Source organism: Peromyscus eremicus, chromosome 1, assembly GCF_949786415.1.
Source record: "Peromyscus eremicus chromosome 1, PerEre_H2_v1, whole genome shotgun sequence".
Taxonomy (NCBI): Eukaryota; Metazoa; Chordata; class Mammalia; order Rodentia; family Cricetidae; genus Peromyscus; species Peromyscus eremicus.
Genome location: NC_081416.1, coordinates 186,427,459 through 186,453,441, shown reverse-complemented (window position 1 = coordinate 186,453,441; position 25,983 = coordinate 186,427,459). Strand labels below are relative to the sequence as shown.

Below are 25,983 nucleotides of genomic sequence, written 5' to 3'. Positions count from 1 at the left end.
CTGTCAGTTTGGGTCCTGCCAAATCTGTCAAAGAGAAGGCAGCTATCATTAAGACATGTGCTGCTACCCCTTCTTCTCCACCACTACAACAGGAAGCTACCCCTCTGCCAATGTACCCCAATGCCAGCCTACCTCAGGAGGAAGCTACTCTTCCACAATGTCAGATGTCTTACAACCCTCACAGCCTGTGCCACTGTCAGTCCGGAGGCCCATAGAAGCCTTCCCAGTCAATATGGGCCCAAATGCCAAAGACTAGCCCTGGATTCCCACCCCCAAGTTGATCTCTCCCTCATCAGGAAGGCAGCCAATGAGCCAGGCCCAGATTCTCCCTACTTTCAGCAAGTCCTTGCTCAATGGTCCATGCAGTTATAAACTTATTTCAATTGGTACCATTTGCTTAAAGCTGTGTTGGAGCCTGCAATCTTTCTTAGCTGGAAATCAGCCTATGAGGATCATGCAGAATCCCAAACATCTTACTTAATGTCCAGGTGACCTATGATATGCTTACAGGGAATGGGGTATATGTGCATCCTGTGTACCAGGCACAGATTGGTTTGAATGCCTATGTTCAACAGTTCTCAGATCTGCCCTCAAGGCCCTACAAGGGGCTCAGCCCAGCCTACAAACACTAGGTATCTCTGCCAAGGAACACGCCCTGTCTCTGGTGAGATGGAGAGATCCTATCTCCCTCAAATGGCAGCCACCAGCCCCCCTTCTAATCTGTGGGAGACGGTATGCTTATGTTTTTCCTCTGAGTGCCACTATGCCAATATGGTCCCAGCAAGAGATGTGCACTTGGCCATAGGTCAGCCTGCTTCCACCAAGGATAAAATCACCCAAGATGGGTAATGTATGTACTCCCCTTTCTTGCACTCATTGCCCCTCTAAAGGCTGAAGACATGTGGAGCCTTGCTTTTCCTCATTTTGTATGATGCCTTTTGAGATGAGGAACATTAGTTTAGCAGGCTGGGAGCTAGCTAAACATATTAAGGACCCATGGTCAGCTAAGTTTCTATATTATCCATTACAGCTAAAACATGAAATTTTCCTGAAAATTTTCCAATTAAATTAGACAAGAGCACAGGTTATGGCCTTTGACTATTTTTTGAAAAGGTTTGGCATGATATAAAGAGGCTGTTGATCCCTCCTTGATTTCACTTATGTTTTGATTGGTGGGGTGATCTTTCTCCTTGTTAAGTGTCTCCTACAGCATATTCAACATCAATAGGTGGCCATTAAGGCAACTCTATAGGTGTTAATGACTCTTAGACATCCAACTCATAGTCCTCAACAGGAGGTTACGTGTGCCTAGCTTTCTGAAATTCAAAAGGTGACTCCCCAGGAATGGATGTTCTTTGAGGGCTGGTAGTCAAAGACAGGTAAGAGCTTGTTTGGCAAGCCAACCTAAGACAGGCACAGTCCAGTTGCTGACCACCCCCGCCCCCCCCCCCCCCAGGCAGGGTCAACAAGGCTGGAGCAAAGAACTCTGACTCCCACTGAGTTCCCATGCAATTAAATTAAAGGGTGGATATGTAGTAAGACAGGCCTATAGGGTCGAGGAAATTGGCTTAGACCAGTATCCAAGGCATGCACATAACATACTCCTTAAGATCCAACCTGGAGTCTGCCTGAGGGCCTAGCAACAGAAACTGTCAGAGTTCCTGATCATGGAGAGTCTGTGTGAGGACCTAGGAACAGTCACTGTTAGAGGTCCTGATTGTGCCCAGCCAATGAGGGATGACCACACAGACTGGGCACTGGGAGGAGGGTATATAAGGCCCTGTTATTGAATAAAAGTTCATTATTTGCCTTCAATGGACTCCCAGTGTCTGTGTTGTTGATGCTGTGCCTTCTCACCCCCTCCCCCAAGGGAGCTGTTAGAATTCAAGCAACAGAAACACAATCTCTATATGACCACCACACCCTGATTTTATGCCATGTGGCAACCTTGAATGCTTGGGACAGAATTGAAGAATTAGAAAATAAAACTGAGTCATTTACTAAAGTTATGCATGGTCCAAATGAAACTGCCACGGACTGGCCCATCAGTGGTACCATGACTGTAGGGGGACCAGAGCTTGGGTAGTCAGGAAGGCAAGGATTCGGTAAATGACAGACAGACAACACACTCAAATCTGCTGCAATTTTACTTCTGCAAATCAGTAGTTTATATACAGAAAAGAAAACTATGAAGTCATTCAAGGAACAAGAAGAGCTTGGCAATAATTCAATAACATCATCTTTGAAAAACAGCAAGCACACAATTATTAATCGGCACTAGACATATCCCTTCACCCACAAGAACTTTATGACCCAAAGAGCAGTCTGTGTTTTTTAAACTTAGTACAGTCCCTAGACTTGTGTAGGCTTCTTGCAGCTGTGTCCTTCATCTTTATCTCAGCCGCTCACTAGTTTATTATGCACTTCTACTTTTCTGGTTCTCATGACCCACTTAGCCAATTTGGATGCTGCAGATCCTCCCTAAGTCTTTCTTTAGTTCTTTTATTACATACCTGTTTTAATATAAAACTTTTTTACCTGCTGGAATATGGACTCTTGTACTTTTACTCCTGTAAGGGGAAGGGGTTCTGCTGTAGTCCTTAAGTTTCCCATGCTGAACTTCCTCAATGGAGGGACCCACCATCTGCCTCCTATGAGATAACGTTTTTCTGCCATAAATCACTTGAGTTGGGATTCCTAAAGGATTCCTAGTGGGTGAGTGTTCATTCCCTAGAAGTGCCTGAACTATTATACTTTCTTTATCTAGTGGCTTGGGGTCTTAAAGGAATAGCTCATTCTGCTATATCTAAATAAGGTCCATGTCCAGCTTCCCCTTTCCTCCATAGTTCACAACCCAAGCATTCGTTAATTTTGGCTGTGTTTTATAGATTAATTAGAACATTATCAGAAAAGCAGTTATACACAACCCATAGCCCAGAGAGCTCATGATCTGTGAAGCACGTCTCCTTCAAGAAGGAGGCATAACACGGGCACTCTGCCAGGGACCTCCAGGGAGCTTAGTCCCGTGGGACACATATCTCCCGTCCACTATTATTGACATAATTGTTTATGTCACACGGATGACACTGGAGTTGGCCATGTGGCAAACTTGAATTCTTGGGACAGAATTGAAGAAGTAGAAAAGAAAACTGAGTCATTTACTAAAGTTATGCATGGTCTAAATGAAACCTTCACTGATTTTTTTTTTACAAAGATTGACTTCAGCAGTAAATAGAATGATACCAAATTCAGAAGCTAGATAAATAATAATTGAATCTCTTGCTTTTGAAAATGCTAATGCACAAAGGAAAAGGGTTATTAGACCATTAAAATGCATGATCAGCATCCTTGGAGGAATGGATCTAAGATACAATCAATATTGAATCTCATAACTATGATGATGCTTGGATAGGAGAGGTGATTTCCAGAATTTTGAAGAAAAATCAAAATGCTAAGTGTTTCAATTGTGGTAAATAAGGTCACCTTAAAAGGGAATGTAAAGAGGGCATTCCTAAAAACAATGTTTTTGTTAAAAAATAATTCCAACGGAATGCTCCTCCCGTTTGGATTACACAGAAGGTGTGGCAAAGGCAGACATTGGACTAACAAATGTAGATCAACAAGGGACAGACAAGGAAACCCTTTGCCATACCTTACTTGGGGCTTCACTCTTTTATGGTTTGGATTAGGTGAAAAATACATCAGTACTTTTGTCAATTTACAGAATCAATCTGTTGCTTTGACTCACTGTATTATCTTTAAGTTTCTATTTCTTTAATTCCGATGCAGCCTTTCTAATATCTTTCAAGATAGTATCTCAGATCTACTATTCTTATGCTTGTAAGCATCAACCACATAATTATGGACAAATTTTTTTAACAAACAATACCTATTACTGCTAAACCTTAATGTATCTTTGTCTCCTCACTTCTGTGTCTCTGTCTTTCATGAACCAGCACTCTAAGAAGGTGTCCTCAGTACACCATACATTACTTGTCACTGTTAATTAAATCTTCACAGTAGCTAATTAAGGAACAATTAACCAGGGGCTAGACAGGTGGCTCAGCAGTTAAGAGCACTTATTGCCCTTGCAGTTCCCGGGGTCAGTTCCCTGTATGTGCCTGGCAACTTAACAGCTTTCTGTAACTCAGGTTCCAGAGCGGCAGTTCTTAATCAGTGTGTCTTGACCCCTTTGGGGCCCTGAGGTTGCCTAAGACCATTCTTTATATGAGATATTTATATTACAATTTACAACAGCAGTAAAATTACAGTTATGAAGTAGTAGTGGAAATAATTTTTTAGTGGGGGGGTTATCACAACATGAGGAACTGTGTTAAAAGGGTTTAAACAGCATTTAGAAAGTTTAAGAACCACTGTTACAGAGGATGCATTGACCTCTTCTGGCTGCTGCAGGCCATGCATGGACAAGGCACACAGACTTACCTGCAGGCCAACACCCATGTACATATAATCAAAATCAATAAAACTTAAGAAAAAGAAACTATAAACAATCTGGAGATATACATAAGGATCCAAGATAACAGTACATGAAAGAACATGGAGGTGTCACCGCTACTGTGAGTATAAGTGTGAAGCCTGTATATGTTTTTTGAAATGGCCAAACAGAAGAAATAAATGTCAAGTCAGTGATATGTATTAGTTTTTATAGTTTTGGAAATTTCACTCATGTATTTATGATATGTTTCATTAAATTCATCCCTCTGCTCCAATTACCCACTCCCATAATGTTCCTTCACATTTCCATATTCACTGTTTTTTTGGGGGGATGGTGGGAGTGTGTTTTCAGGACAGAGTTCTCTGTATAGACATATCTATCTTGTAACTCACACTGTAGATCAGGCTGGCCTACAAACTCACAGATATCCTCCTGCCTTTACTGCTTGCTTGAGTGCTGGAATTAAAGTCATGTGCCACCACCAGCCAGCCATATTCACATATTTTAAAAATCACCATGTCCACGTAATGATAGTTGTATGTGCATAGCCACATCTCTGAAGAAAACTGACTATGCATCTCCCAGAAGCCAAGAATTGCCTAACATATCTCAGGTAGTGGTGTGATGATTTGTTCCACAGCAGATTCTGGGAGTTAAGCTAGGTTAATATGGTGCAGGTTTTGTGCATGAGGCACATTTACCATGGAATCAGGTGTTCAGTGAAATTCATGTGACAGATATGGAAACCAGGTCATCTATGACTGTGCTGTAATTTCATCACAACCCCCAAGTGCCATGGTGACATAAACAAACAGTTGATATCACAGCAGCAGGGATCCATGGGGCAGCCTAGGGGAAGTCACCATGAAGCTGTGCAGTTGTGGGAACTGCAGGCATCCAGGCAGCCCTGGAACTTCCCAGGTCTGAGGAGCTGCAGTGCTGGGAAACAGGCAGGAACAGGACCAAGGGTGAGATCAGTTCTCCACTGCTGCTCATAAGAGGGTGGAGTCTGATATCTGCTATGGATAGATTAATCCTGTCAGCAAAGTTTCAGTCATGTGAACTGGGCTTATCCTGATGTTTTCATTCATCTTATGATTGCCAGAATATTTACAGGAGGATGATCTGGTAGAGGATTTTCATTATCTATGATACCATGTCTGCAAACATTGTTCTCTTCACCATTGTGGCAATTATAAAGATCTTGGAATTTAAATTCATCCATTCATTCTAATTCCCCTGTTTTACCAGTTGTCTATTCAAGAGATTGGACTTTCTCCATGGCATCTAAGCATTCCCAGAGAGCTTTTCAGATATTAGTCACATAAAGAGCCGCTGCAGAAATTTTATAGAATCAGAAATTATATTTTAGCAAGCTTTAAAGTTATGGTTGTAAACATTAACATTTACTAAGTAAATTTTTTTACTCCCCATTCATGTTTCCATTTGCGATGTATGCATGCTAGTATGTAAATACAGCATTCAGAAATGTGTTTTCTTATGCTTAGTCCTTAATATTACACTTTAGATTCTGGAAAAGTGCAGTATGTATGCATGCTGTGAGATTATATCAGGCCACATTGTTTGTATAGATAGAAAACACACCATTAGTTAATGCAAAATTAGAAAGCATCTATTAAATAATTCTGACCACTTAACTATATTAGAATATTTGTCTCTTGCCCCCTTCTTCCAAGAATAGCACTCTTCCCATGGGCAGATGGCCAAATTGGCTTGGTGGTGGTGTTTGGTTTTGGCTTTGTTTTGTTAAGTAAGTATTTCACTCTTGCCCTGTCTGACTCAGAACTCACTATGTAGACTAAACCTGATTTTATATGGGCTCTGCCTGCCTCTGCCTTCTGATGCTGTGATTAAGTAGTACAGATACAAAGTTGGCTCAAACGCTCACTTCTTTTGTGTTCTAATTTCAGGATTGGTTGGCAGTCAGTCCTATGACTGTGGACTTCTCTCAGGAGGAGGGGCATTACTTGCAACTTGCTCAGATGAATTTGTACACAGATTAAATGTTGACAAATTGTAGCAGTCTGGTTTCTGTGGGTGAGAATAGTTTTCTTGCAGTCTTCCTTGCTGCTCCTCAGGGATCCTAGGAAAACTATGATTCAAGTGTGTAAGCATTTTGTGAATGAGTCTCACATCTCACAAAGTGTAGTGAAATACTCAGAGAATAAAAGAACATTGCATGATACTATGTTTTTCATGTTGGTCCTTTGGGAGGTGTAAGACTATTTTTATTTTTGTTCATAAACTCAGAAAACCAGTGATGTGTATAATAGTTTCATCCCGGTCTTTCACTTCCATTTTCACCCTTATGTTTTGATTGAGGTGAGATTAGAAGTGGTGGGACTCAAGTTATGCTAAATAAAAATGTTCTCTTTGTATTTTCAATATTCTGACACACAGGGAATCATTTGTAGAATCATCTATTTAGTTTTCCTTTTAACTCCTGAGCACAGTACTGGTGCTTTCTGAAGCATCTCTCTCCCACGTGCAGGTCTCACTGAACGCCCTGATCTTCCCATTTGTGGAGAAGAACTAAGAGCCCTGGCAGACACAGAGGAATGAAACGATAGCAAACACGTCAGATATGCTGGAGGGACTGAGGTAGGGATGTTGAGGGGTTCGTGTGACATTGAAAGGAGAATGGTGTTGTAGTTGAGATAACTCAGCGGTTAATAGCCCTTGCTGCTCGAAGAGCACATGGGTTCAGTTTCTAGCATCTGCATGGTGGCTGACAACCATCCATAACTTCAGTTCTGGAGACCTGATGCCTACTTCTGACTTCAGTGGCTATGAAGCACAGACACAGAGCACGTACATGAATGCTGCAAAGTACTGATACCCATCAGCTAAAATACAAACTGTGAGTGAAAATTTTAAAAGCAAAGAAGATGCCAATTAGACAGGAGATTTGTTTTGGCACATAGTTTCACTAGAAACCATTATGTAATATTCTACTATAAATAATATCAAGATTATCCTGTTTTACATGTTATTTTATATGTAATAATACAAGATGAAAATAAAATTTATTTGACTGTGTATTGAAGTTGGAAATTTTCCTGTGTTCTGCCCAGTTCTGCAGGCGCTTGGTCCCAAGTAAAAGAACAGAGGCTTGTATTACTTACAAACTGTATGACCTAATGTCTCAAGCTTCTTACTATCTAGCTTTTACAACTTAACTCAGCCCATTTCTATTAATCTATGCATTGCCACGTGGCTTCGTGGCTTACTGATACTTTCACATCTTGCTTCTCCTGGCGGCTTGCAGAGTCTGCCCCACTCTCTTTTCTTCTCCTCTCTCTCCAGTTGGAATGTACCACCTAACCTTACTCTGCTTTACCATTTGCCAAACAGCTTTATTTATCAACCAATCAGAGCAACACATATTCACAGCGTATAGAAAGGAATCCCACAGCCAAGCATGTCAGCAATGATTTCCCAATGCTATTCATACCTCATTTTGTCTTCATTTCAATAATAAATGATTTTCATTACTATAATTTTAGCTTTTGATAAAATAAGGAAAGTTAATGCCTATTTGTTTGCTACCTAATTTAACTTTGAAAGTTTCAGTAGTTCCTCTAGATTCTATTCCTTTTATGGTTAAATTTCCCTTATCTTAATTTAGTATGAGCAAGACTTTGATAGGAATTGCTTTGTTTCTTTGCAGAGTAATAAACTCTGTCTATATTGTCCTCCTATTGATATCTCCTGTTGTCTGTCTTCACAACATTACTCATTTGTTTTCATTGCAATAATTTTAACAGATTTCAAAATCTTGTTTTGATCTTCTGCAGGTTTTTCATCTTTGTGCTTTCTCAAAATTTCATATCAATTTAGGATTTCTGTTTCTATTTTATAGAAATTCTCCATTCCTACTCAAATATATTGCTTTGCATCTATACATCAAAGAAATCTCCTTGTCAGTTATGTTCTCAGGTTTGAATGAGAACATGAAAGCCATGTGTCAGTGTTCACATACCTTGAATGTATTCTTGTGTTCTCTATCTGATGTTTCTGTTCACGTGCACAGTGGTCAGTGAATAATTCATTTTTGCAAGAATACAAAACTGCATGTATGATAGAGTTGATTCTTTTGTGAAATTTTTGCTTATTTGGTTGTTGAAGAAGCTTCTTGATGACGTACATGGCAGCTGCAGCAAGTTGCATTCTCACTGAGCCTGTCTCTAACTTCTTTCTGTTGCATTTTCTGCATGATTTGTTTGTTGAAATACTGAGTATGGACAGTGACTAGGCAGAGAGGGGATCTCAGTGCATATTAGGTGAGCCTTTGATCATTACTGATAGCATTCAGCATTTTAAATGTGTATCTATTGCTTTTTAACATGATCTAATCAAGTTATTTGCTTCTTCATTTAAATGATTTTAATTTGTTTGCTTTAATTTTTATTTATTTTATAATATATTCTGGGATTAACATCCCATAATATGAAAAGCTTGCTAATAAACTTAACTGTGCTATAGGCTGTTTCTTCAAACTTTGATTTTTACATTTTCCATGCATATTTTTTTATTCATGTGCCCTTTTTGTCAGTTTCATTGTTCAAATTCACACATGAGAGTTTGTGATTCGTTATACAGTGGGAGAGAATCAGACCCAGTATCATAATTTCTGTCTGCGTGGGTACTTTTCCCATTACTATTGGTTGATAAGACTGTTTACTATGCAACACATATGTATGTGTCTTTTTGTGAGTTATTTCGGTGACATCACATGGTCATTGCTATTGTTCTGGTCCTGGATATGCTGCTCCACTGCATTGGTTTGTGCTTTGTTCTTCTGATATTTTCATGTTCTGTGTCTCCTGAGGCTCTGCACTTTCATCTGGAATCACAGTCGAGATAACTCAAGATATTCCATGGAATTGTTCTGTGCTCTCAGGTTCTTTGTGTTGCCTTAGTTTTCTCCTGATGATTCTTGTCAATCCTACTCAGTATAGTGTTTTACATAGCTAACCTCCTTATTGTGTTGCTTGCATACTTTGTTCCCTCTTCTGTTATATTCCCTGGGATTTGAACCAGGTCTATGGATTTCTTCTTCAAAGCTGTGTGGTCATCTGTCACTCAATCTATGTATGTGACCAGTTATGAATCCCTGAAATAATTGCTGCATATTGCATGCAAAGTTTCTTGGACAAGAGCTGAAATCAGCTCCCAGTTATGGTGTGAAAATAGCCAGGTAAAGACAGTTTGAGCATTTATACAGGCAGCATAATATCATAATTATATTCTTTCCTATGTCCTGTCACCCTGCAGTCATAGCCTCTTGGCCAGGTTTCCAATATATTGGAAATATGTCCTTCTCTGCACCTGGCCAAAAATTCAAACAGGAAGAATTTCATTACACAGAAACTTGTCTTCCCACTATGACACTGCTTTAGGCAACCAAGGTAAGCAACTACCAAGCTGTGACCCATTAAACAGCTTTAGTGTCTAGTGCTGAACCTCACAGAGTCACCTGATGGACATCTATATTCTCAGCTCTGAGTTCAGTTAAACAGAGTGTTCTATATCCATCTATTTCTCTGTGTGCCTCCAAACCTTCCACATGCCAACAACACAGAGAGACACAGGTTCTGACTGGCTCTTTTAAGTTTGTTCAATAGAGTTTGTGAATTTTCTCATATGCAGAAACTTTTCTGTAAAGAACAACAGAAAACAGAACTCATTTATACTTCTGAGGGTCAATGAGAGGATATTGGATAAAGAGAAGACATAGTTGGACACCACAAGGCTGCTGACCACCCTGTTGCTGGTTTTTTCCTGGCAGCTTTCAAAGTCCTGTGGTCTATCAGTGTCAGGACTTTCTGTGCCTGTCAGGTTGGTAGTGTGGCAGAGGGTCCACATCTGGGTGAGGTCATTGATAACTCTTCTCCCCCACAAATGTACACAGTACCTTTTGGTACTTTGAATGCTATCATCAGGGCATCTAAGATATTTCTTAGACACTATGCATTCCAGTGGTCTGCTGTCTTCTCACCGTTATCTTTTTGATATGTAAATCACCACCTGATGTAGAGCATGGGGTTTTTTTTTTTTTGCATAATACTGGAGTAGATCTATTGTTGCTACCCCAAATTCCAGAGTGATACAAGGAGCATGGAGTCCAAATGCCACTGGTATCGCTGGGCGGTTTACAATATTGGTTTAGTTCACAAGTTTAAGGCAAACATATGAACACATCTGCTTTTCTTCAGAGATCGATCATAATGATAAAGCTCACAAAAATTGACCCAAAACTTTACATTTCATTAATTCAAAGTAAGTCTCATTAAGATGTTTACATGGATACATGAAAGAATAAAGCATGGGTTTTATGGCTTATTTAAAAGATAATCAAGCCAGGCGGTGGTGGCGCACGCCTTTAATCCCAGCACTCTAGAGGCAGAGTCAGGCAGATCTCTGTGAGTTCGAGGCCAGCCTGGGCTACCAAGTGAGTTCCAGGAAAGGCGCAAAGCTACACAGAGAAACCCTGTCTCGAAAAACCAAAAAAAAAAAAAAAAAAAAAAAAAGATAATCAGATTTGTGCTTTCTCATAGAATATTTATAATTACTGATGCTCAGTTTTATGTTACTTACAATTTGGAATAAGTTCCTATCTTACCTCCATTAATGCCTTTAAATGGAGATTTTTCTGTTTTCTGAGTAACAGTTGACACTATGTTGAGTTATTTTTGAAAAGAGTGGATACCCATATCTCTGTTCTGAGGTGTCTGGACTCCTTCCATTTTTTCACGTTTTAGTAAAGTGTTAGATTTAGGATTGTGGCTTCTATAATCCATTATGCTAAGCTATGTTCTTCCTATTCCCTGAATCTTCAAATCTTTGATAATGAGCAAATATGAAAAATTTCCACATGGCTTTTATGAATATATTAACATAATCATATTTCTTCTCTCAGAACCTAAAATTTAATATGGATATATCTATATGTGTTGAGACAGTCTTTTATACCTCACCTTTGGATGTAAATATACATGGTCATTTATTGTGGTTTCTACACCCTCCAATTAGATTTCTCTTATTTGCACTAGTTCACATTCCCTCCAGGAGTTAGAATAAAGCTTCATTGTGCTATTTTCTCAAAAGTATTTGTGGCTGTTTCATTTGTTTGTTTGTTTATTATTATTTAAAGATTTATCTATTTATTATGTATACAGTGTTCTGTCTGCATGCATGCCTGCACACCAGAAGAGGGCACTAGATCTCATGTGAGCCACCATGTGGTTGCTGGGAATTGAACTCAGGAGTGGCAGGCTTATTATATAGCTGTTGCTCATTAGAAACTCACTAGGCAGAGCAGGTTAGAAGCAAATAACAGAGTTAAATGTTCCTCTGCACACTGAGTGGTGAGATAAAGTGATGTCAGCTGACCAAGCTCCACTAGGTTTTTGGGTTTTGATTTGATTTAACTTGATTTGATGTGTATGGGTAATCATGAAAAAGATCCCGCGATAGGCGGGTTTAGAGGATCACATAACCGGAAGAGGGGGTGTATGGGCGGGGCCAGGAGGTGCGGCTCCAAGGAACCAGGCTGAAGGGACAGGAAATCCCACCCTTCCCTGTTGGACTCCCGGAGCCTCGTGTTCCGGAACTAGGTAAGGATTACCTGGCGTGTTTTCGAGGACCCGAAACCTCCCCGGAGCCGCAGTCTCCGCGCGGGGCGGCCTGGGAAAGTCACCAGTCAGCAGCGCAGTGGCGGGAACCGCAGCCCGGCGGCCCTGGAACCTCCCAGGTCAGAGGAGCTGCGGGGCTGGGACACGGGAGGGGAGCGACCGGGGTGTGCTCGCCGAGGCTGCTCAGGACACTGTCAGCTCCAGCTGGTCCACCCAAGGTGGTGGAGGAGGCGGTGGCAGTTTACATCATCACCTGCGGCCAGGCGCGGCCATTTCCATCACTACAAGCTGGGTGCTTCCCTATGCTCCAGGCGCACCCCTTAAAAGTGTTCGTCCATCACAGTTCTCTCTCATGCTCCTCGCTTGCTCTCTTACCTGTTCAACATCTGTCTGTCTGCCTCTTTCATGTCCCCATGCAGAGACGGCCCCTCGCTCCTTTGCTCATCCTCCTTCCCCAATAAACCTCCTCCTAAACCTGTTGCACGTGGCGTGTTCTCTTAGCGGCCCACCCTGGACAGCCTCCAGAGGCACCGCATTTTCCACCGCTTTATCCTTACAGACACAGCCTTCAATATTCTGTTGTTGATATCTCTACATTGTTGGGAACTTTGAGATCCCATCAAGTGGGTCTTAAAGTGATTTTTTTCCCACTTACTTTACAGTTGCCAGACTATTCTGTCATAAAATAATTCTTAAAATAATCTAGTAGAGTATTTGCATAATCTGTTGTTTGCAAACAGGGTTCTCTTTGCTATTATGGCAATTCTAGGGCTCCTAGAATTTAAATTCATCCATGCTTTCTAAGTCCCCTGTTTTACTCTTGTGGGGTCTTTTCCCCTGAGACAAAGCATCCTCAGAGAGCTTTGTAGATAATGATTGATTAGATGGAAACCCCACCTCTCTTTCTGCCCGGACTCCTCCCCTAAAAAAGCCAGCTCAAGACAATGCCTACAGGCATCTTAAGACCTGGTTGCCAAACCTTCCATGTGCTCTTGTGATTCCTCTTCTACCTTCCTGAGAGTTACCTGTGGGTTGCTTTGCTCTGCTCAGATTAAACCTGGAATTAATTTGGCCTGATCTGATTTATTACATCTGTGGCTAATGATGCCCAATAACCAGGGATCAATAATCACATGAGGAACCAGTGCAGATATGACTAAACAGACCATATATTTTACGGAGTGCCCCAGATATGGTTGTAAACAATTAGCAAACCTTTTACTCCCCATTAATTTTCCGTCTGATATATGTGCAGTCTGGGATTTAAATATAGTATTCAGAAATGTGTCTTCATGTGCTGTGTTCTTAGGTTAACGTCTTTGGCCCAGGCAAGCCCAATGTGAGTGCTGTGAGAGTATATCAAGGCCACCATATTTTATAGTTAGTACACTCATTATAGATAGAATCAAACTTTTAGAAGGAATCTGAATAATTATGAGCATTCACCTGTATCAGGAAAATGTCTCCTTGGTTGAAGAAAAGCACTCTACCCATACACAGGTGGCCAAACTCTCCTTCTTTTACTTCATGATTTGTTGACATTCAGTGCTATGACTGTGTACTTCTTGTGGGAGGAATGGGAATGTCTCAACCCTGCTCACAGGGTTTTTTTGCAGAGATTTGTTGGAGAAGTACAGCAGTCTGGATTCTGAGGGTGAAAATAGTTTTCTGGCATTGCTCTTGCTCCTCCTCAGGGTTCCTGAGAAAACTCCTCTGCATGTGTATGAATGAGTTTCACATCAGAGAGTAAAGTGAAATCCTCAAGACAGACCTTTTTCTTGATATTTTCTCTCTTCTTTATGTTTATTCTTTTGGCAAGTGTTAGCATCTTTTGTTTTTGTTCCATGAAAAGTTTTAGGTGATTTCTGAAGAATCTCTTTCTCCTGTGCTGGTCTCATTGTTCAGTCAGTCCTGCTCACCTGTGAAGCCAGAACAAAGATCCCTGGATGGTGAAGAGAGACCTGCAGTGACTCTGCAGAGACTTGGGTGTAGCGGGAAAGCTAGATTTGTAGGAAGACTTTCTATCATTTCTTTTTTTGTGTCTTATGCAGCATTCTCTTTGTGGTATTATTATAAAGTTTTCTAAAGGAAAGGAGAATTCTATTCTGAATCTGTCAAGTTCTCAGACACTGTTAGAGGAAACTTCTTACATCAATTTCAGCCCTGCTTGATGCCTTTTATAGTTTTATCTCTTAGCAGGTTAAGTTTTTTACTTGTTTCCAGGAGTTTGTCCTTTTCTTCTTCAATTCTAATTTTTTTTGTGTATGACTTTCCACACTACTCCATAAGGTAACTCTGATGTCACTGGGATACACTGCAATATCCTTTTTTTCAACCCTAGTTCTATTACTTGGAGATTCATTATTTTAGTTTGGATTAGGTGAAAAATGCTTCATCTATATTTTTGTCAATTCACAGAAACAAATCTGTTTCTTGACTCATTGTATTGTTGTCTAGACTCTATTTCATTAATTTTGAAAAACCAAAAAAAAAAAAAATGTGTAGCCCAGGCTGGCCTCGAACTTGTGATCCTCCTGCCTCTGCCTCCTTCAGCAAATCATACCAGCGTGCGCCACCATAACCGGCTATTTCATTAATTTCTATAAAACTTTTTAATATCTTTCTATGTACTATTTCAGATGGATTTGTTCTTACGCTTTTAAACCTCCCAGCTACATTATTATGGACAAATATTCTATGTTTTTTCTTTTAATATATAGGACCATACTGTCTTTGTCCTTGTGCCTCTGTATCATGATATATGATCAGGTCTTGTGTGATGCCCCCAGTAATATTGTATTTAAGGAAAATTTTGATTTTGATATTTGTGATTTTCCTGTGTCCATATGACCATGGAAAATATCAAAATTTGCTGATCAGATTGCATCAATGCAGGATAGTTTTATGTATACTTGACACAAGTTATCAGAGAGGAATGAACCTCAGTTTAGAAAATGCCTTCATAAGATCTGGCATAATTCTTAATTAGGGATTGGTTGGGGAGGACCCAACTGATTGGGGGTGGTTGACTGGTGGCCCTTGATTGTATAAGAAAGCAGGCTGAGCAAGGATTGGGAAGCAAGCTAGTAAGCAGTCCTTCTACATGGCTTCTGCATCGGCACTTGACTCCAGGTGTGGCTTGTTTATGTTCCTGTCCTGAATTCCTTCAATGATAAACAGTAACATTAAAATGTGGACCAAATAAACTCTATCCTACCTGCTTTGCTCTTTGGTCATGATGTTTCATTGCAGCAATAGAGACCCTAGCTAAGACAAACCACATACACCATTTCATTCATCAGTCAGTGTGCACAGAAGTTCATTTCTATGTGTACCATTACTTTTCATTTTTTTCCCCGAGTGCCTTAAAATTTTCTTCATAGAAGAAATTCCACATTACTTAGTGTTTTTCCTAGATCTTTTGGAAGCAACCTGAGTGGCTTAAGTTTCTAAATTACTTTTCAAATTGTCATTATTAATAAATAGAGAAAGTGATTTTGTGTGTTAGTTTTGTACTTTTCCATAATATGTGAAGCACTTGGCAAATATAAGATTTTCCTGTGGCGACTCTGGAAAGTTTTTGTGTGTGATCACATCATCATTAAAAAGGAATTTGGTGCTTTTCCTGTTTCTCACTATTCTTCTTTCTTATTCAGTTTTTTCTGGCTTGTATGTCCCTAGATTCAATAAGACTGGAGAGCACATGTTATCTTACTTTCCTTTTAAATTTTCCTGCTAATCTTGTTCATTTTTTTTTCTCTGCACTGGACTGTTGGCCTCAGTGTAATACAGCTGTCATTTACTGTGCTCAGCTGTGTTCCATTTCTTCGTGTTTCCTTTAGGAGTTTATTATAAAATCTCTCAAAGTTTGTCTTATGACATATCTGTTTCTACTGGTATTTTCATATAGTGGGGTTTTTATTCATGGTTTGTTTTTTTAAAAATATTTTTATAGGTAAAATTAGGGGTAGTAATTTACTTCCTTCTAGTTAGAAATGGTAGTTTGCTGGATTGTGTGTTGAAAATAATATGGTACACCCCAGCTCTCCTATTCATTCATTCTTTTTGTAAAATACTTAATTTCTTGGTTGTCATGGCTAATTTCTCTCTGATTTTTCTATGTATACTTTGTCTCTAATTATCTGCAGTGCAGCTTAAGTGGATGTTCTTTGTCATTTTATAACGTTCTTCATATGCCCTTCATGAATTTTAAGAGCCCATGTTTCTGGTTGCAATTATAAGATTCATAGTCATTTTCTTTCACCATTCTAAATATATCCTTCCATGCTTTCCTGTCTTTGACAAGATTTCTGGTATCATTTCTGTTTTGGAGTCTTTTTATGTGGTTTGGCATTGACCTTAACAGAGTTGTATTAATTTTAGCTTTGTGTTTTTGATACCTTGATGTGCAATTTCAACAAGAATTCCAGTCATTGTTTCTGACAGATAAACTCAGAGAACAACAACAAGAAAAATGAATACTTCTGTGACTAATGATCCCCAGGTAAGTGTCATGTGCACATTTATCTGAAAATTGTTTTTATTATTGAAACCCTTCAAATATTTAATTCTCTACCACTGACAATAATATTTAAAGTGTTTATTTTGCCTTATTTATCTGTTTTTCTTCTCTTATGTTCAAGATTAAGTCTTTAAATTCTTCACCTATATAGCAGAGACTTGTCCCCTTATATTTTCACTTGATTTTGTACTCTGAGGCCATGCATTTCCATGGACTTAACATTTGAAGTTCTAAAACATAATATATTGTAAATTATGTTCAAAGAAATATATTGATGGCCATTTTTTACATAGGATGGACTTGTGTCCTGTTATGTTAATGAGGAAGATCACATGTGTTACATCGTTTGCATTTCTGGAATGGTCAGTTTTCTAGAAACAGGCTTGTGAACATGAGCAGGCCAATACATGGACCTTTTCAATGACATCACTGAACAACTTACAGAAAAGTAGAATTAGATACATTGTCTTGAACCCTAATAGTAAATATTTTAGCACCCTAGAGAGTATAGATAGTGCAGGTTATGTGTGGCTTGATTTTGCCAGAAAATTGATGTGTCTATGAGAAGATGAATGTTGCAGTATTCTGGTTTCTCTTTTGCTATATTATGTCACACATTGATGATTGTTGCACTGACACCTGAAATGTATTTGTTTCAGGGGAGATTCTGTTCCAAGTTCATTGGTTAGCTCTCTTCAGAAAATTCTTATTTTCTCTTTACCTTTTGTTTCATTTTTCAGAAGAGGCATAAGCAGTACTCTCTCCACCTTTGTATGGCATCATGTGGAATATATTAGTAAGAATTTTCTAGAGTATTGACTTGGTGCTGGACATATGCTATCAATTTTCAAGCATAAATAAATGTCCCTCTTAATTACTTTACTTTCTCCTTTTCTTTTGGAGAAAGAAGGCTCTCTCCAGCCTAAGATTTTCCTGTCCCTGAAGGTTTGTATTACACAGGGACAAGTTCTGAAGAGTGGTGTCAATGTTTCTATTTCTTTACAATAATTTTTTATTTGAGTATTTGAGGATTTATATACATATTTTTACATATACTGCATGATGCATTATGCTCTTAGATCTGTGATGTCAGCACCAAATCCTTGGTACTGAAGTCAGGAACTGTAGTTAGTTGTCATGTGTGTAGAGATTAGATTAGGTTTCTCTGCAGATACAGCAAATGCCTTTTACCTTTGAGCCATGTCTTTAGGCTCTGGGTTTACATTTCTGGTACATACTTGTGATAGTATATAACCATGTGTATTCTAGTTTTGAAAAATGAAGGAATAATTAGAAATGATACTTATCTATGCTAGAACCCAGTTAGATGAATGAGCTCAAATACTAAGGAAAAAATAAGGTTGAAATTAAGAGATTACAATATTCAATTGAGTCAATCACATGAGTAATAATATATTAAAAATTAGTGAAGGTAGAATATTTCTATTTAATACATTTGTTTTTATAACAGAAAGTGTTTCTACTTCATGTGAATGCACTGTCGCAGATGGCATTTGTTTATACATATATTTTTAATTAGTCTATAGTGAAACACTGTATGGAATTCATGAAATTGTTATTATCAGTATTGTTTCAACTTTTACAAAAATTTAAATGACATTAATGTTGTCTAATTATGATTTTTCTCTTTACTTCATGTTTGTAAATATTTCTCAAAAATATGTTCATAAAGAATTTGATTCTGTGTGTTATTTGGGAACATTGGATATCTTCAATGATTTTACACTCCTTACTCTCAAGGAAAAACTGACTTTTAATTCATCTGTGAATTATGCATTCCATAGTCTACCTCTTTCTTCTAGAAAGGGTGCAGCATTTTACTTAGGCTTCTGGATCTCAACTGAGCATTTTAGAATAGAGTCAGGTGAATCCAGCTTCAGACAGGGTTGATCTAGTGTCCATTTTGAAGCAATGTCAACGGTTGTATAATTTTGAAGTATTGTAACTCTACTCTTTGAGATTTGACACTGGGATTCTGTTTGCTATCAATACATATTTCATATAGGTACATTTCTGCATCTTGACCACAAATGTGTATGTTATATTCCCTAAAGGTTTGCTGATTGCAAGACTATTATGTCATGCTGTTTTCACAGAGATAGACAGTACAATAAAGACAATATTTTAGAGAGTATCTTTTGTTAAAATTAAGGTACAATTTTATGAATTTCCATATATTTGCCTGAAAGTATGTGTGTGTACTATGTATGACTCTTGCCCATAAGGTTCATCAGTGAGCATTGGATCTCATGGATATGAGATAAATTCTGTTTTGTAGTGCCATGAGTGTGCTGGGAACCTAACTACATTTTCATGGACTTTAAGACATGACGGACTGTAAATTGGAGACAAATTTTTAAATACAGTGATTATGGCAAATCTTTGATCTGCTACTCAGGTCTTAGAAAAACATCAGAAAATTCATGGAAGAGAATGACCTAATGAATGGAACCAATGTAGTAATTCCTTCTATACATTGTTTCTGAAAGAGTAGCAGTGCAGCACTTCTAGAAAGCTCATGTCCTTTAAACATTGTCATGCTTCATGTATATCACAAACATGTTTCTAATTCTTTAGGTCTCTTTTACCTAAGAAATTATTTGTCAAGCATCACATGGTAAATAGGTAATTTTCCATGGCAGGGTCTGTTATCATTCAGGGATGTGGCTGTTGACATCTCCCAGGAAGAATGGGAATGTCTAGACTGTGCTCAGAGGACTTTGTACATGGATGTGATGCTGGAGAATTACAACAATCTACTCTTTGTGGGTAAGAATTCTGTTCTTGTAGAGTTTCTGGTTCATCCTTTTTAGTTACCTACTTCATGTATATGTAAACTCCTTGTACCTAGAGAATCCCAGAAATGAGGAGAATTTTTGTTACCACATAACTTTTTAATGGTGCTTCATTTACATTTTTCTGTGTTCTCTAGAAGAGTAACGAATGAAATATTCTCCATGGTCTTTCAGCCCTCTTATCTAATATATAAAGAAAACTTCCAAGTTAAAAAAATATTGAATATTCAGAGAAGGAAATATATAGCCGTACTCATAATACTTAGAACATATTAATTTTGCTACTGTATTAAACTCTTCACCTATATCTGATTATAAACAATGGAAGAGGTTTTAGAGAAAGATCTGTTGGTTTTGAGAATGTTGTTTTTATTTTTGAGATGTAGTTGCTATGTTTAATACTGGCACAGCATGATTTTAATATGGAGGCTGAAGCAGTAGGAAATGGTGAGTGTCCTGCCAACCTGGGTTATGAGTTCCTACTTGACCAAAGCTGTACTGTGTACTCTGTCTCAGTAACATAAGAAATAGGGAAATGTTCTTTATATGATCCTTCACTGAGCTTCTTTCTCAAAGTTCTTTACTGCTTAAACACCTATTTGTCTTTCCCTAATGCTTTGGCTTCATTTTGGGAACTCATTCCTCATAGTGGGTTACTTCATCCAGCCTGAAGACAAAGGGAGGAGCTTAGTCCTACCTAAACTTAATTGCCATGCTTTGTTAACACCCATGGGAGGCTTTCCCCTTTCAGACCAGAAACAGAGGGGGATAAGGGGAGAGAGGGGAGGTGGGGAGAGGGAACATGAGAAGAGGAGGGAGGGTAAACTGCAGTTTGAATGTGAAATAAATGAAAAAAAATTAATAGAAAGGAAAAAATAATGAGAAGGCTATTACTGTTCCTGTGCTTTTATATAGATCAGATTGGAGATTCTTATGAACATCCAATTAATGACTGTGAAACAGAAAAGTCCTCTGTTAAGAACTCTGTCCCTGAAAGTTACTTGTGTATATGTCATTGCAAATCTAAGAAAACATCTGGCATTGAATCTGTTACTCATGCATTAATTGCTATTATCCCTAATTACAATAATTTTTCAGAGAACCATCGCATATGTGGTAAATATGAGAAGGTCTGGCATCAAGTCACAAAGCATTTCATCCATGATCATGAAAACATCAAAGAGAAGTCTTATAAATGTAATGAGCTTGGCAAAATGATTCATGAATTCTGCCAGTGTAGACCTTGGGACACAAGTGATACTACAGAAAATAACAAGTATAGAGTTGGTAACCACAGAGATGCCTCTGTTGAAGCCTTAAACCTTAACAGACACAAAAGTGGGAATGCTAGAGAAGAACCTTGCAAATATACAGACTGTGTAAACTGTTTAAATTTGTGTTCCATCATTAGCCAAAATCAAAGAAATCATACAGGAAAGGAAGAACACAAAAATATGGAGTATGATACATCTTTTGACTCTAATACAGAAATCATACTGAAACAAACTGATAGTGGGAAGAAACCACACCAATGCAGAAAATGTGGAAAATACCTCAAGACTCACTCAAGCCTCATTAGACATCAGAGAGCCCATCCTAGAGAGAAACCCTATAGATGTATAAAATGTAGTAAACGCTTTCTGTATTTTTCACAATTCAAAGTACATTACATAATCCATGTTAGAGAAAAACCCTATACATGTACAGAACGTGGTAAGTGCTTTTGTCACACATCACACTTTCGAAGACATTACAAGATCCAAATTGGAGAGAAACCTTACAAATGTAGTGAATATGAAAAATCCTTCTCCCAGAAAGATAATATTAGAATACACCAGAGATTTGATACAGGAGAGAAACCTTACAAATATAGTGAAAGTGAGAAATCCTTTGCTACAAAAGACCATCTTGAATTACTTCAGAGAACCCACACAGGAGAGAAACCTTACAAATGTAGTAAATGTGACAAATGCTTTACCACAAAAGGCTATCTTAGAACTCATCAGAGAAACACAGAAGAGGATCCTTACAAATGTTGTGAATATGACAAATCCTTTACATGTGGCTCCTCTCTTAGAATACATCAGAGAGTCTACAGAGGAAAGACATACAAATGTAGTGAATGTGACAAATCCTTCACCACAGAAGGCCATCTTAGAACTCGTCAGATGATCTACACAGGAGAGAATCTTTACAAATGTAGTGAATGTGATAAATCGGTTGACAGAGAAGGCAATCTTAGAACTCATCAGAGACTTCATACAGGAGAGAAATGTTACAAATGTGGTGAATGTGACAAATCCTTTTTGAGTGGCTCTGGTCTTAGAAAACATCTCAAAACTCATACAGGTGAGATGCCTTACAAATGTGAATGTGACAAATCCTTTACCCAGAAAGGCAGTCTTAAAATGTTTCAGAGAATTCATACAGGAGAAAAAACTTACAAATGTAATGAATGCAAGAAATCCTTTACCCAGAAGTGGTATCGTAAAATTCATCAGAGAATTCATACAGGAGAAGCACCTTACAGATGCAGTGAATGTGACAAATCCTTTATCCAGAAAGGCAGTCTTAAAATGCATCAGAAAATTCATACAGGAGAGAAACCTTACAAATGTAGTGAATGTGACAAGTCCTTTACTCAGAAAGGCAGTCTTAAAATGCATCAGAGAATTCATACAGGAGAGAAACCTTACAAATGTAGTGAATGTGACAAGTCCTTTACTCAGAAAGGCAGTCTTAAAATGCATCAGAGAATTCATACAGGAGAGAAACCTTACAAATGTAGTGAATGTGACAAATCCTTTACTCAGAAAGGCAATCTTAAAATACATCAGAGAATTCATACAGGAGAGAAACCTTACAAATGTAGTGAATGTGACAAATCCTTTACTCAGAAAGGCAATCTTAAAATGCATCAGAGAATTCATACAGGAGAGAAACCTTACAAATGTAGTGAATGTGACAAATCCTTTACCCAAAAAGACAGTCTTAAAATGCATCAGAGAATTCATACAGGAGAGCAAGCTCACAAATGCAGTGAATGTGACAAATCCTTTACCCAGAAAGGCAGTCTTAAAATACGTCAGAGAATTCATACAGGAGAGAAACCTTACAAATGTAGTGAATGTGACAAATCCTTTACCCAGAAAGTCAGTCTTAAAATGCATCAGAGAATTCATACAGGAGAGAAACCTTACAAATGTAGTGAATGTGACAAATCCTTTACCCAAAAAGGCAGTCTTAAAATGCATCAGAGAATTCATACAGGAGAGCAAGCTCACAAATGCAGTGAATGTGACAAATCCTTTACCCAGAAAGGCAGTCTTAAAATGCATCAGAGAATTCATACAGGAGAGAAACCTTACAAATGTAGTAAACATAACAAATCCTTTTCGTGTGGCTCAGTTCTTTGAAAACTTATACACGTTAGAAGCCTTACAAATGTGGTGAATGTGACAAATCTTTTTCCTTTGGCTCAATTCTTAGAAAACATCTCAAAACTCATACAGTTGAGAAATCTTACATAATGTAGTTAATGCTAGAAATTCTTTACAAAGAAAGAGAATTTGGAACTCAGAATACATACATTTGAGAAACTTTAGAAATGTGACAAACGTGAGACATTTTTTCTTTTTAATTTTATAATTTCCATATCAGCCATGGATTCCCTTTTCTTCCCTCCTCCCATCCTCCCTCCCCACCCTCCCCCAATCCACCCCCTATTCCCATAACCTCCAGGGCAAGGACTCCCCTGGAGATTCAGCTCAGCCTGGTAGATTCAGTCGAGGCAGGTCCAGTCCCCTCCTCCCTTCACCCAGGGTAAGCAAAGTGTCCCTGCATAGGCCCCAGGCTCCAAAAAGCCAGCTCATGCTCTAAGGACAGGTCCCAGTCCCACTGCCTGGGGGCCTCTCAAACAGTTCAAACTAAACGACTATCTCACTTATCCAGAGGGTCTGATCCAGTTCCATGGGGTTTCCTCAGCTATTGGTTCATAGTTCTTGTGTTTCCACTAGTTTGGCTATTTGTCCCTGTGCTTTTTCCAATCATGGTCTCAACATCTCTCGCTCATACAATCCCTCCTCTCTCTCACCAATTGGACTCCTGGAGCTCCACCTGGGGCCTGGCCATGGATCTCTGCATCTGCTTCCATCAGTCATTGGATGAGAGTTCTACTAAGACAGGGTGTTTGGCCATCCAATCACCAGAGTAGGTCAGTTTGGGCGTTCTCTTGACCATTGCCAGTGGTCTATTGTGGAGGTACCTTTGTGGATTTCAAGAAATCCTTTTATAATTGCTCATCTCAGAATATGTTGTGGGATATTTGGTCTCACTCTGAATCCCACAAGTTAAAATAAACCATGGACAGGGAGTGGGGCCTGGAACTAGTTGACAGGAAATGGCCACAGAGAGTATGAAGGATCATGGAAGACAGATAGACACACGCAAAGGAGTAAGGAACGACTGACTTGGAGTTTTGTGGTGTTTCTGGTTTGAAATGGTTGGAGAGACACTTTCTTGCTGAATCTCTGGCCAGAAAGGAAGGTCAGCTGTTGCTTCTTACCCTCTCAACTAGCAGGTTTTCACCCCAACCTGAGATCATATCAAAGTATTCATACAGGAGAGAAAACTTACAAATGTCATGTATGAGGAAAAGTCTTTACCTGCCTCTCAGGTCTAAGAAAATATCTGAAAATTAATACTGGTGAGACAGTTTTTCATGGGATATAATTTGGCATGTGCTTTAACCAAGCTCTGTTCTTAGCTATACTTGAAACTTTACACTAGAGAATTATTATGAACATGAGAAACTTGTGAAAGCCTTTAAGTTATGTTCAAATCTTAGAAAACATCAAGAGTTTATGTAGATGGAAAATGTGAAAATATAGGACAATTTTCATTAAAATTTTTTACATGTTCACCCTCAAATACTTCATAATGAATACAAAATGGAGGAAACTGAAGTGTATGCTGTTGTGTAACAGTTTACTGGAAACTAGAATGATCCATTTTGAAGGGAAGCTGAGTAAGGCAGGAAATATGCCATTCAAGAGCTTCGAGCTTCAGCTTTAGGAAACCCCTGAAACTGACAGCATTCTGTGTTCATAACTCAAATGAAGAAACTCAGAAATCATGCCCCTTAGAAGAGGATTTTAGCCATAAAGATAGGATGCTTTTTAATTTATAAATATGCCTACAGGTGTACCGTGTACATTATTCATGAACTTTATCACATGTTTTTTGAGTTTTGTGATAACAACTGTTTGAGTTCCTTATGCTCCAGTAAGCATCTGCTTACCCATAATCCTGTAAGCAATTCCAATAAAGCTCATTGATGAAAAAAGTTGGACTTGATTCTATTTTCAGTTTCCAGTTGGGGTGAGTCGATGCTTATGTATGTTGTGTCTCACCAGGAAAGGTGTCTCATAAAACATGTGCTGTACCCATTAATTGTTCCTCCAAACTTGTAAACAGGAAGTTGATAATAGAGTAGCATTTGTCAACCTGTGGTCCATGACTCCTTTGGGATTAAAAGACCCTTTTATAGGGGTTGTCTAAGGTACAGGAAAATATATTTTTCAATGGTTTTAGGAACTGAGATACCATGCCTCTATTGTCTCTATTGTGGGTCAGCCCACATGCAGATACACCCACATAGGAATGTGTGGAAGTCCAGCTCCCACCTTTTGAAGGGTTCTTGGAGGGACAGGAGAGGAATGAGGATGTATTAGACAGAAAGATAGAAAAAGATAAAGGCAGAATAGCTTCGGTAGGGCCCTTGGTAAATACCCAGTCACAAGGTTTATTCCAAAGGGCTTTTTATACAATGCCAAGGTATGAGGCAAAAGACCTCCCCCTTTCAAGATCAAAGCATGACATACAGGCAAAAGTAGACCCTTCAGTACACCTGGTAGCCATGTCCGTGGTCAAATCATCCCATTATGCAGCCCTGTTGGGTAAAGTAAGTTCAGATTCTCTGACCTTGAGTAATTTGGGCCCCATAGGATTATTTGGGAGACTAAATTAAAAGCTTGCAGCATTAGGAAATTTGGAGTCACTGTATTAGAGAAAATGCATTTGAGGCTACAAAAAAGGGGAAGAATTTTTCCACTCAAATGTTCCAGGTTTGAACTCATACTATGTGATTCAGCCAAATTCCAATGACCTTGAGAACAATGCTATCCGTGGGCATATACAACAGACTATTGTGGTGTCCTTGTGCCATACTGTGTGGGATCTTGTCCCACCAGGAACTTAGGTCACCTCTGAAGAGGTGGCCTGGAACCAAGGAAAGGTAAGTGTGCCACTCGCCCATTTCCCAGCCTTTCTCTTACCCGGAGACAATCAGACGCAGCAGGGAGCCCAGTCAAGCAAGAACACATTTATTGTTAGGCAGTAAGCCTCTTTTATAGCAAAAACCTCAGAACCCTAGGAGGGGGTAGAAGGAAGCAACCAATCATTTTAAAGGTCAACCTATACTCATTTCCTTGTTTATGACTTGTTTATGCACTGACATCATCTCTTGATCTT

General features: G+C 38.8%; 1 protein-coding gene across 1 annotated transcript; it reads left to right on the top strand.

The window, feature by feature from the left end:
- The first annotated feature begins 16,511 nt into the window (after nucleotides 1–16,511).
- LOC131894142 (oocyte zinc finger protein XlCOF6-like) lies at nucleotides 16,512–22,828 on the top strand. The gene is given in 4 exon segments (XM_059244332.1): nucleotides 16,512–16,618; nucleotides 19,300–19,426; nucleotides 20,551–22,770; nucleotides 22,773–22,828. Coding segments are annotated over 4 exon segments (2,433 nt in total). The 5' UTR covers nucleotides 16,512–16,588.
- The last annotated feature ends 3,155 nt before the right edge of the window (nucleotides 22,829–25,983 follow it).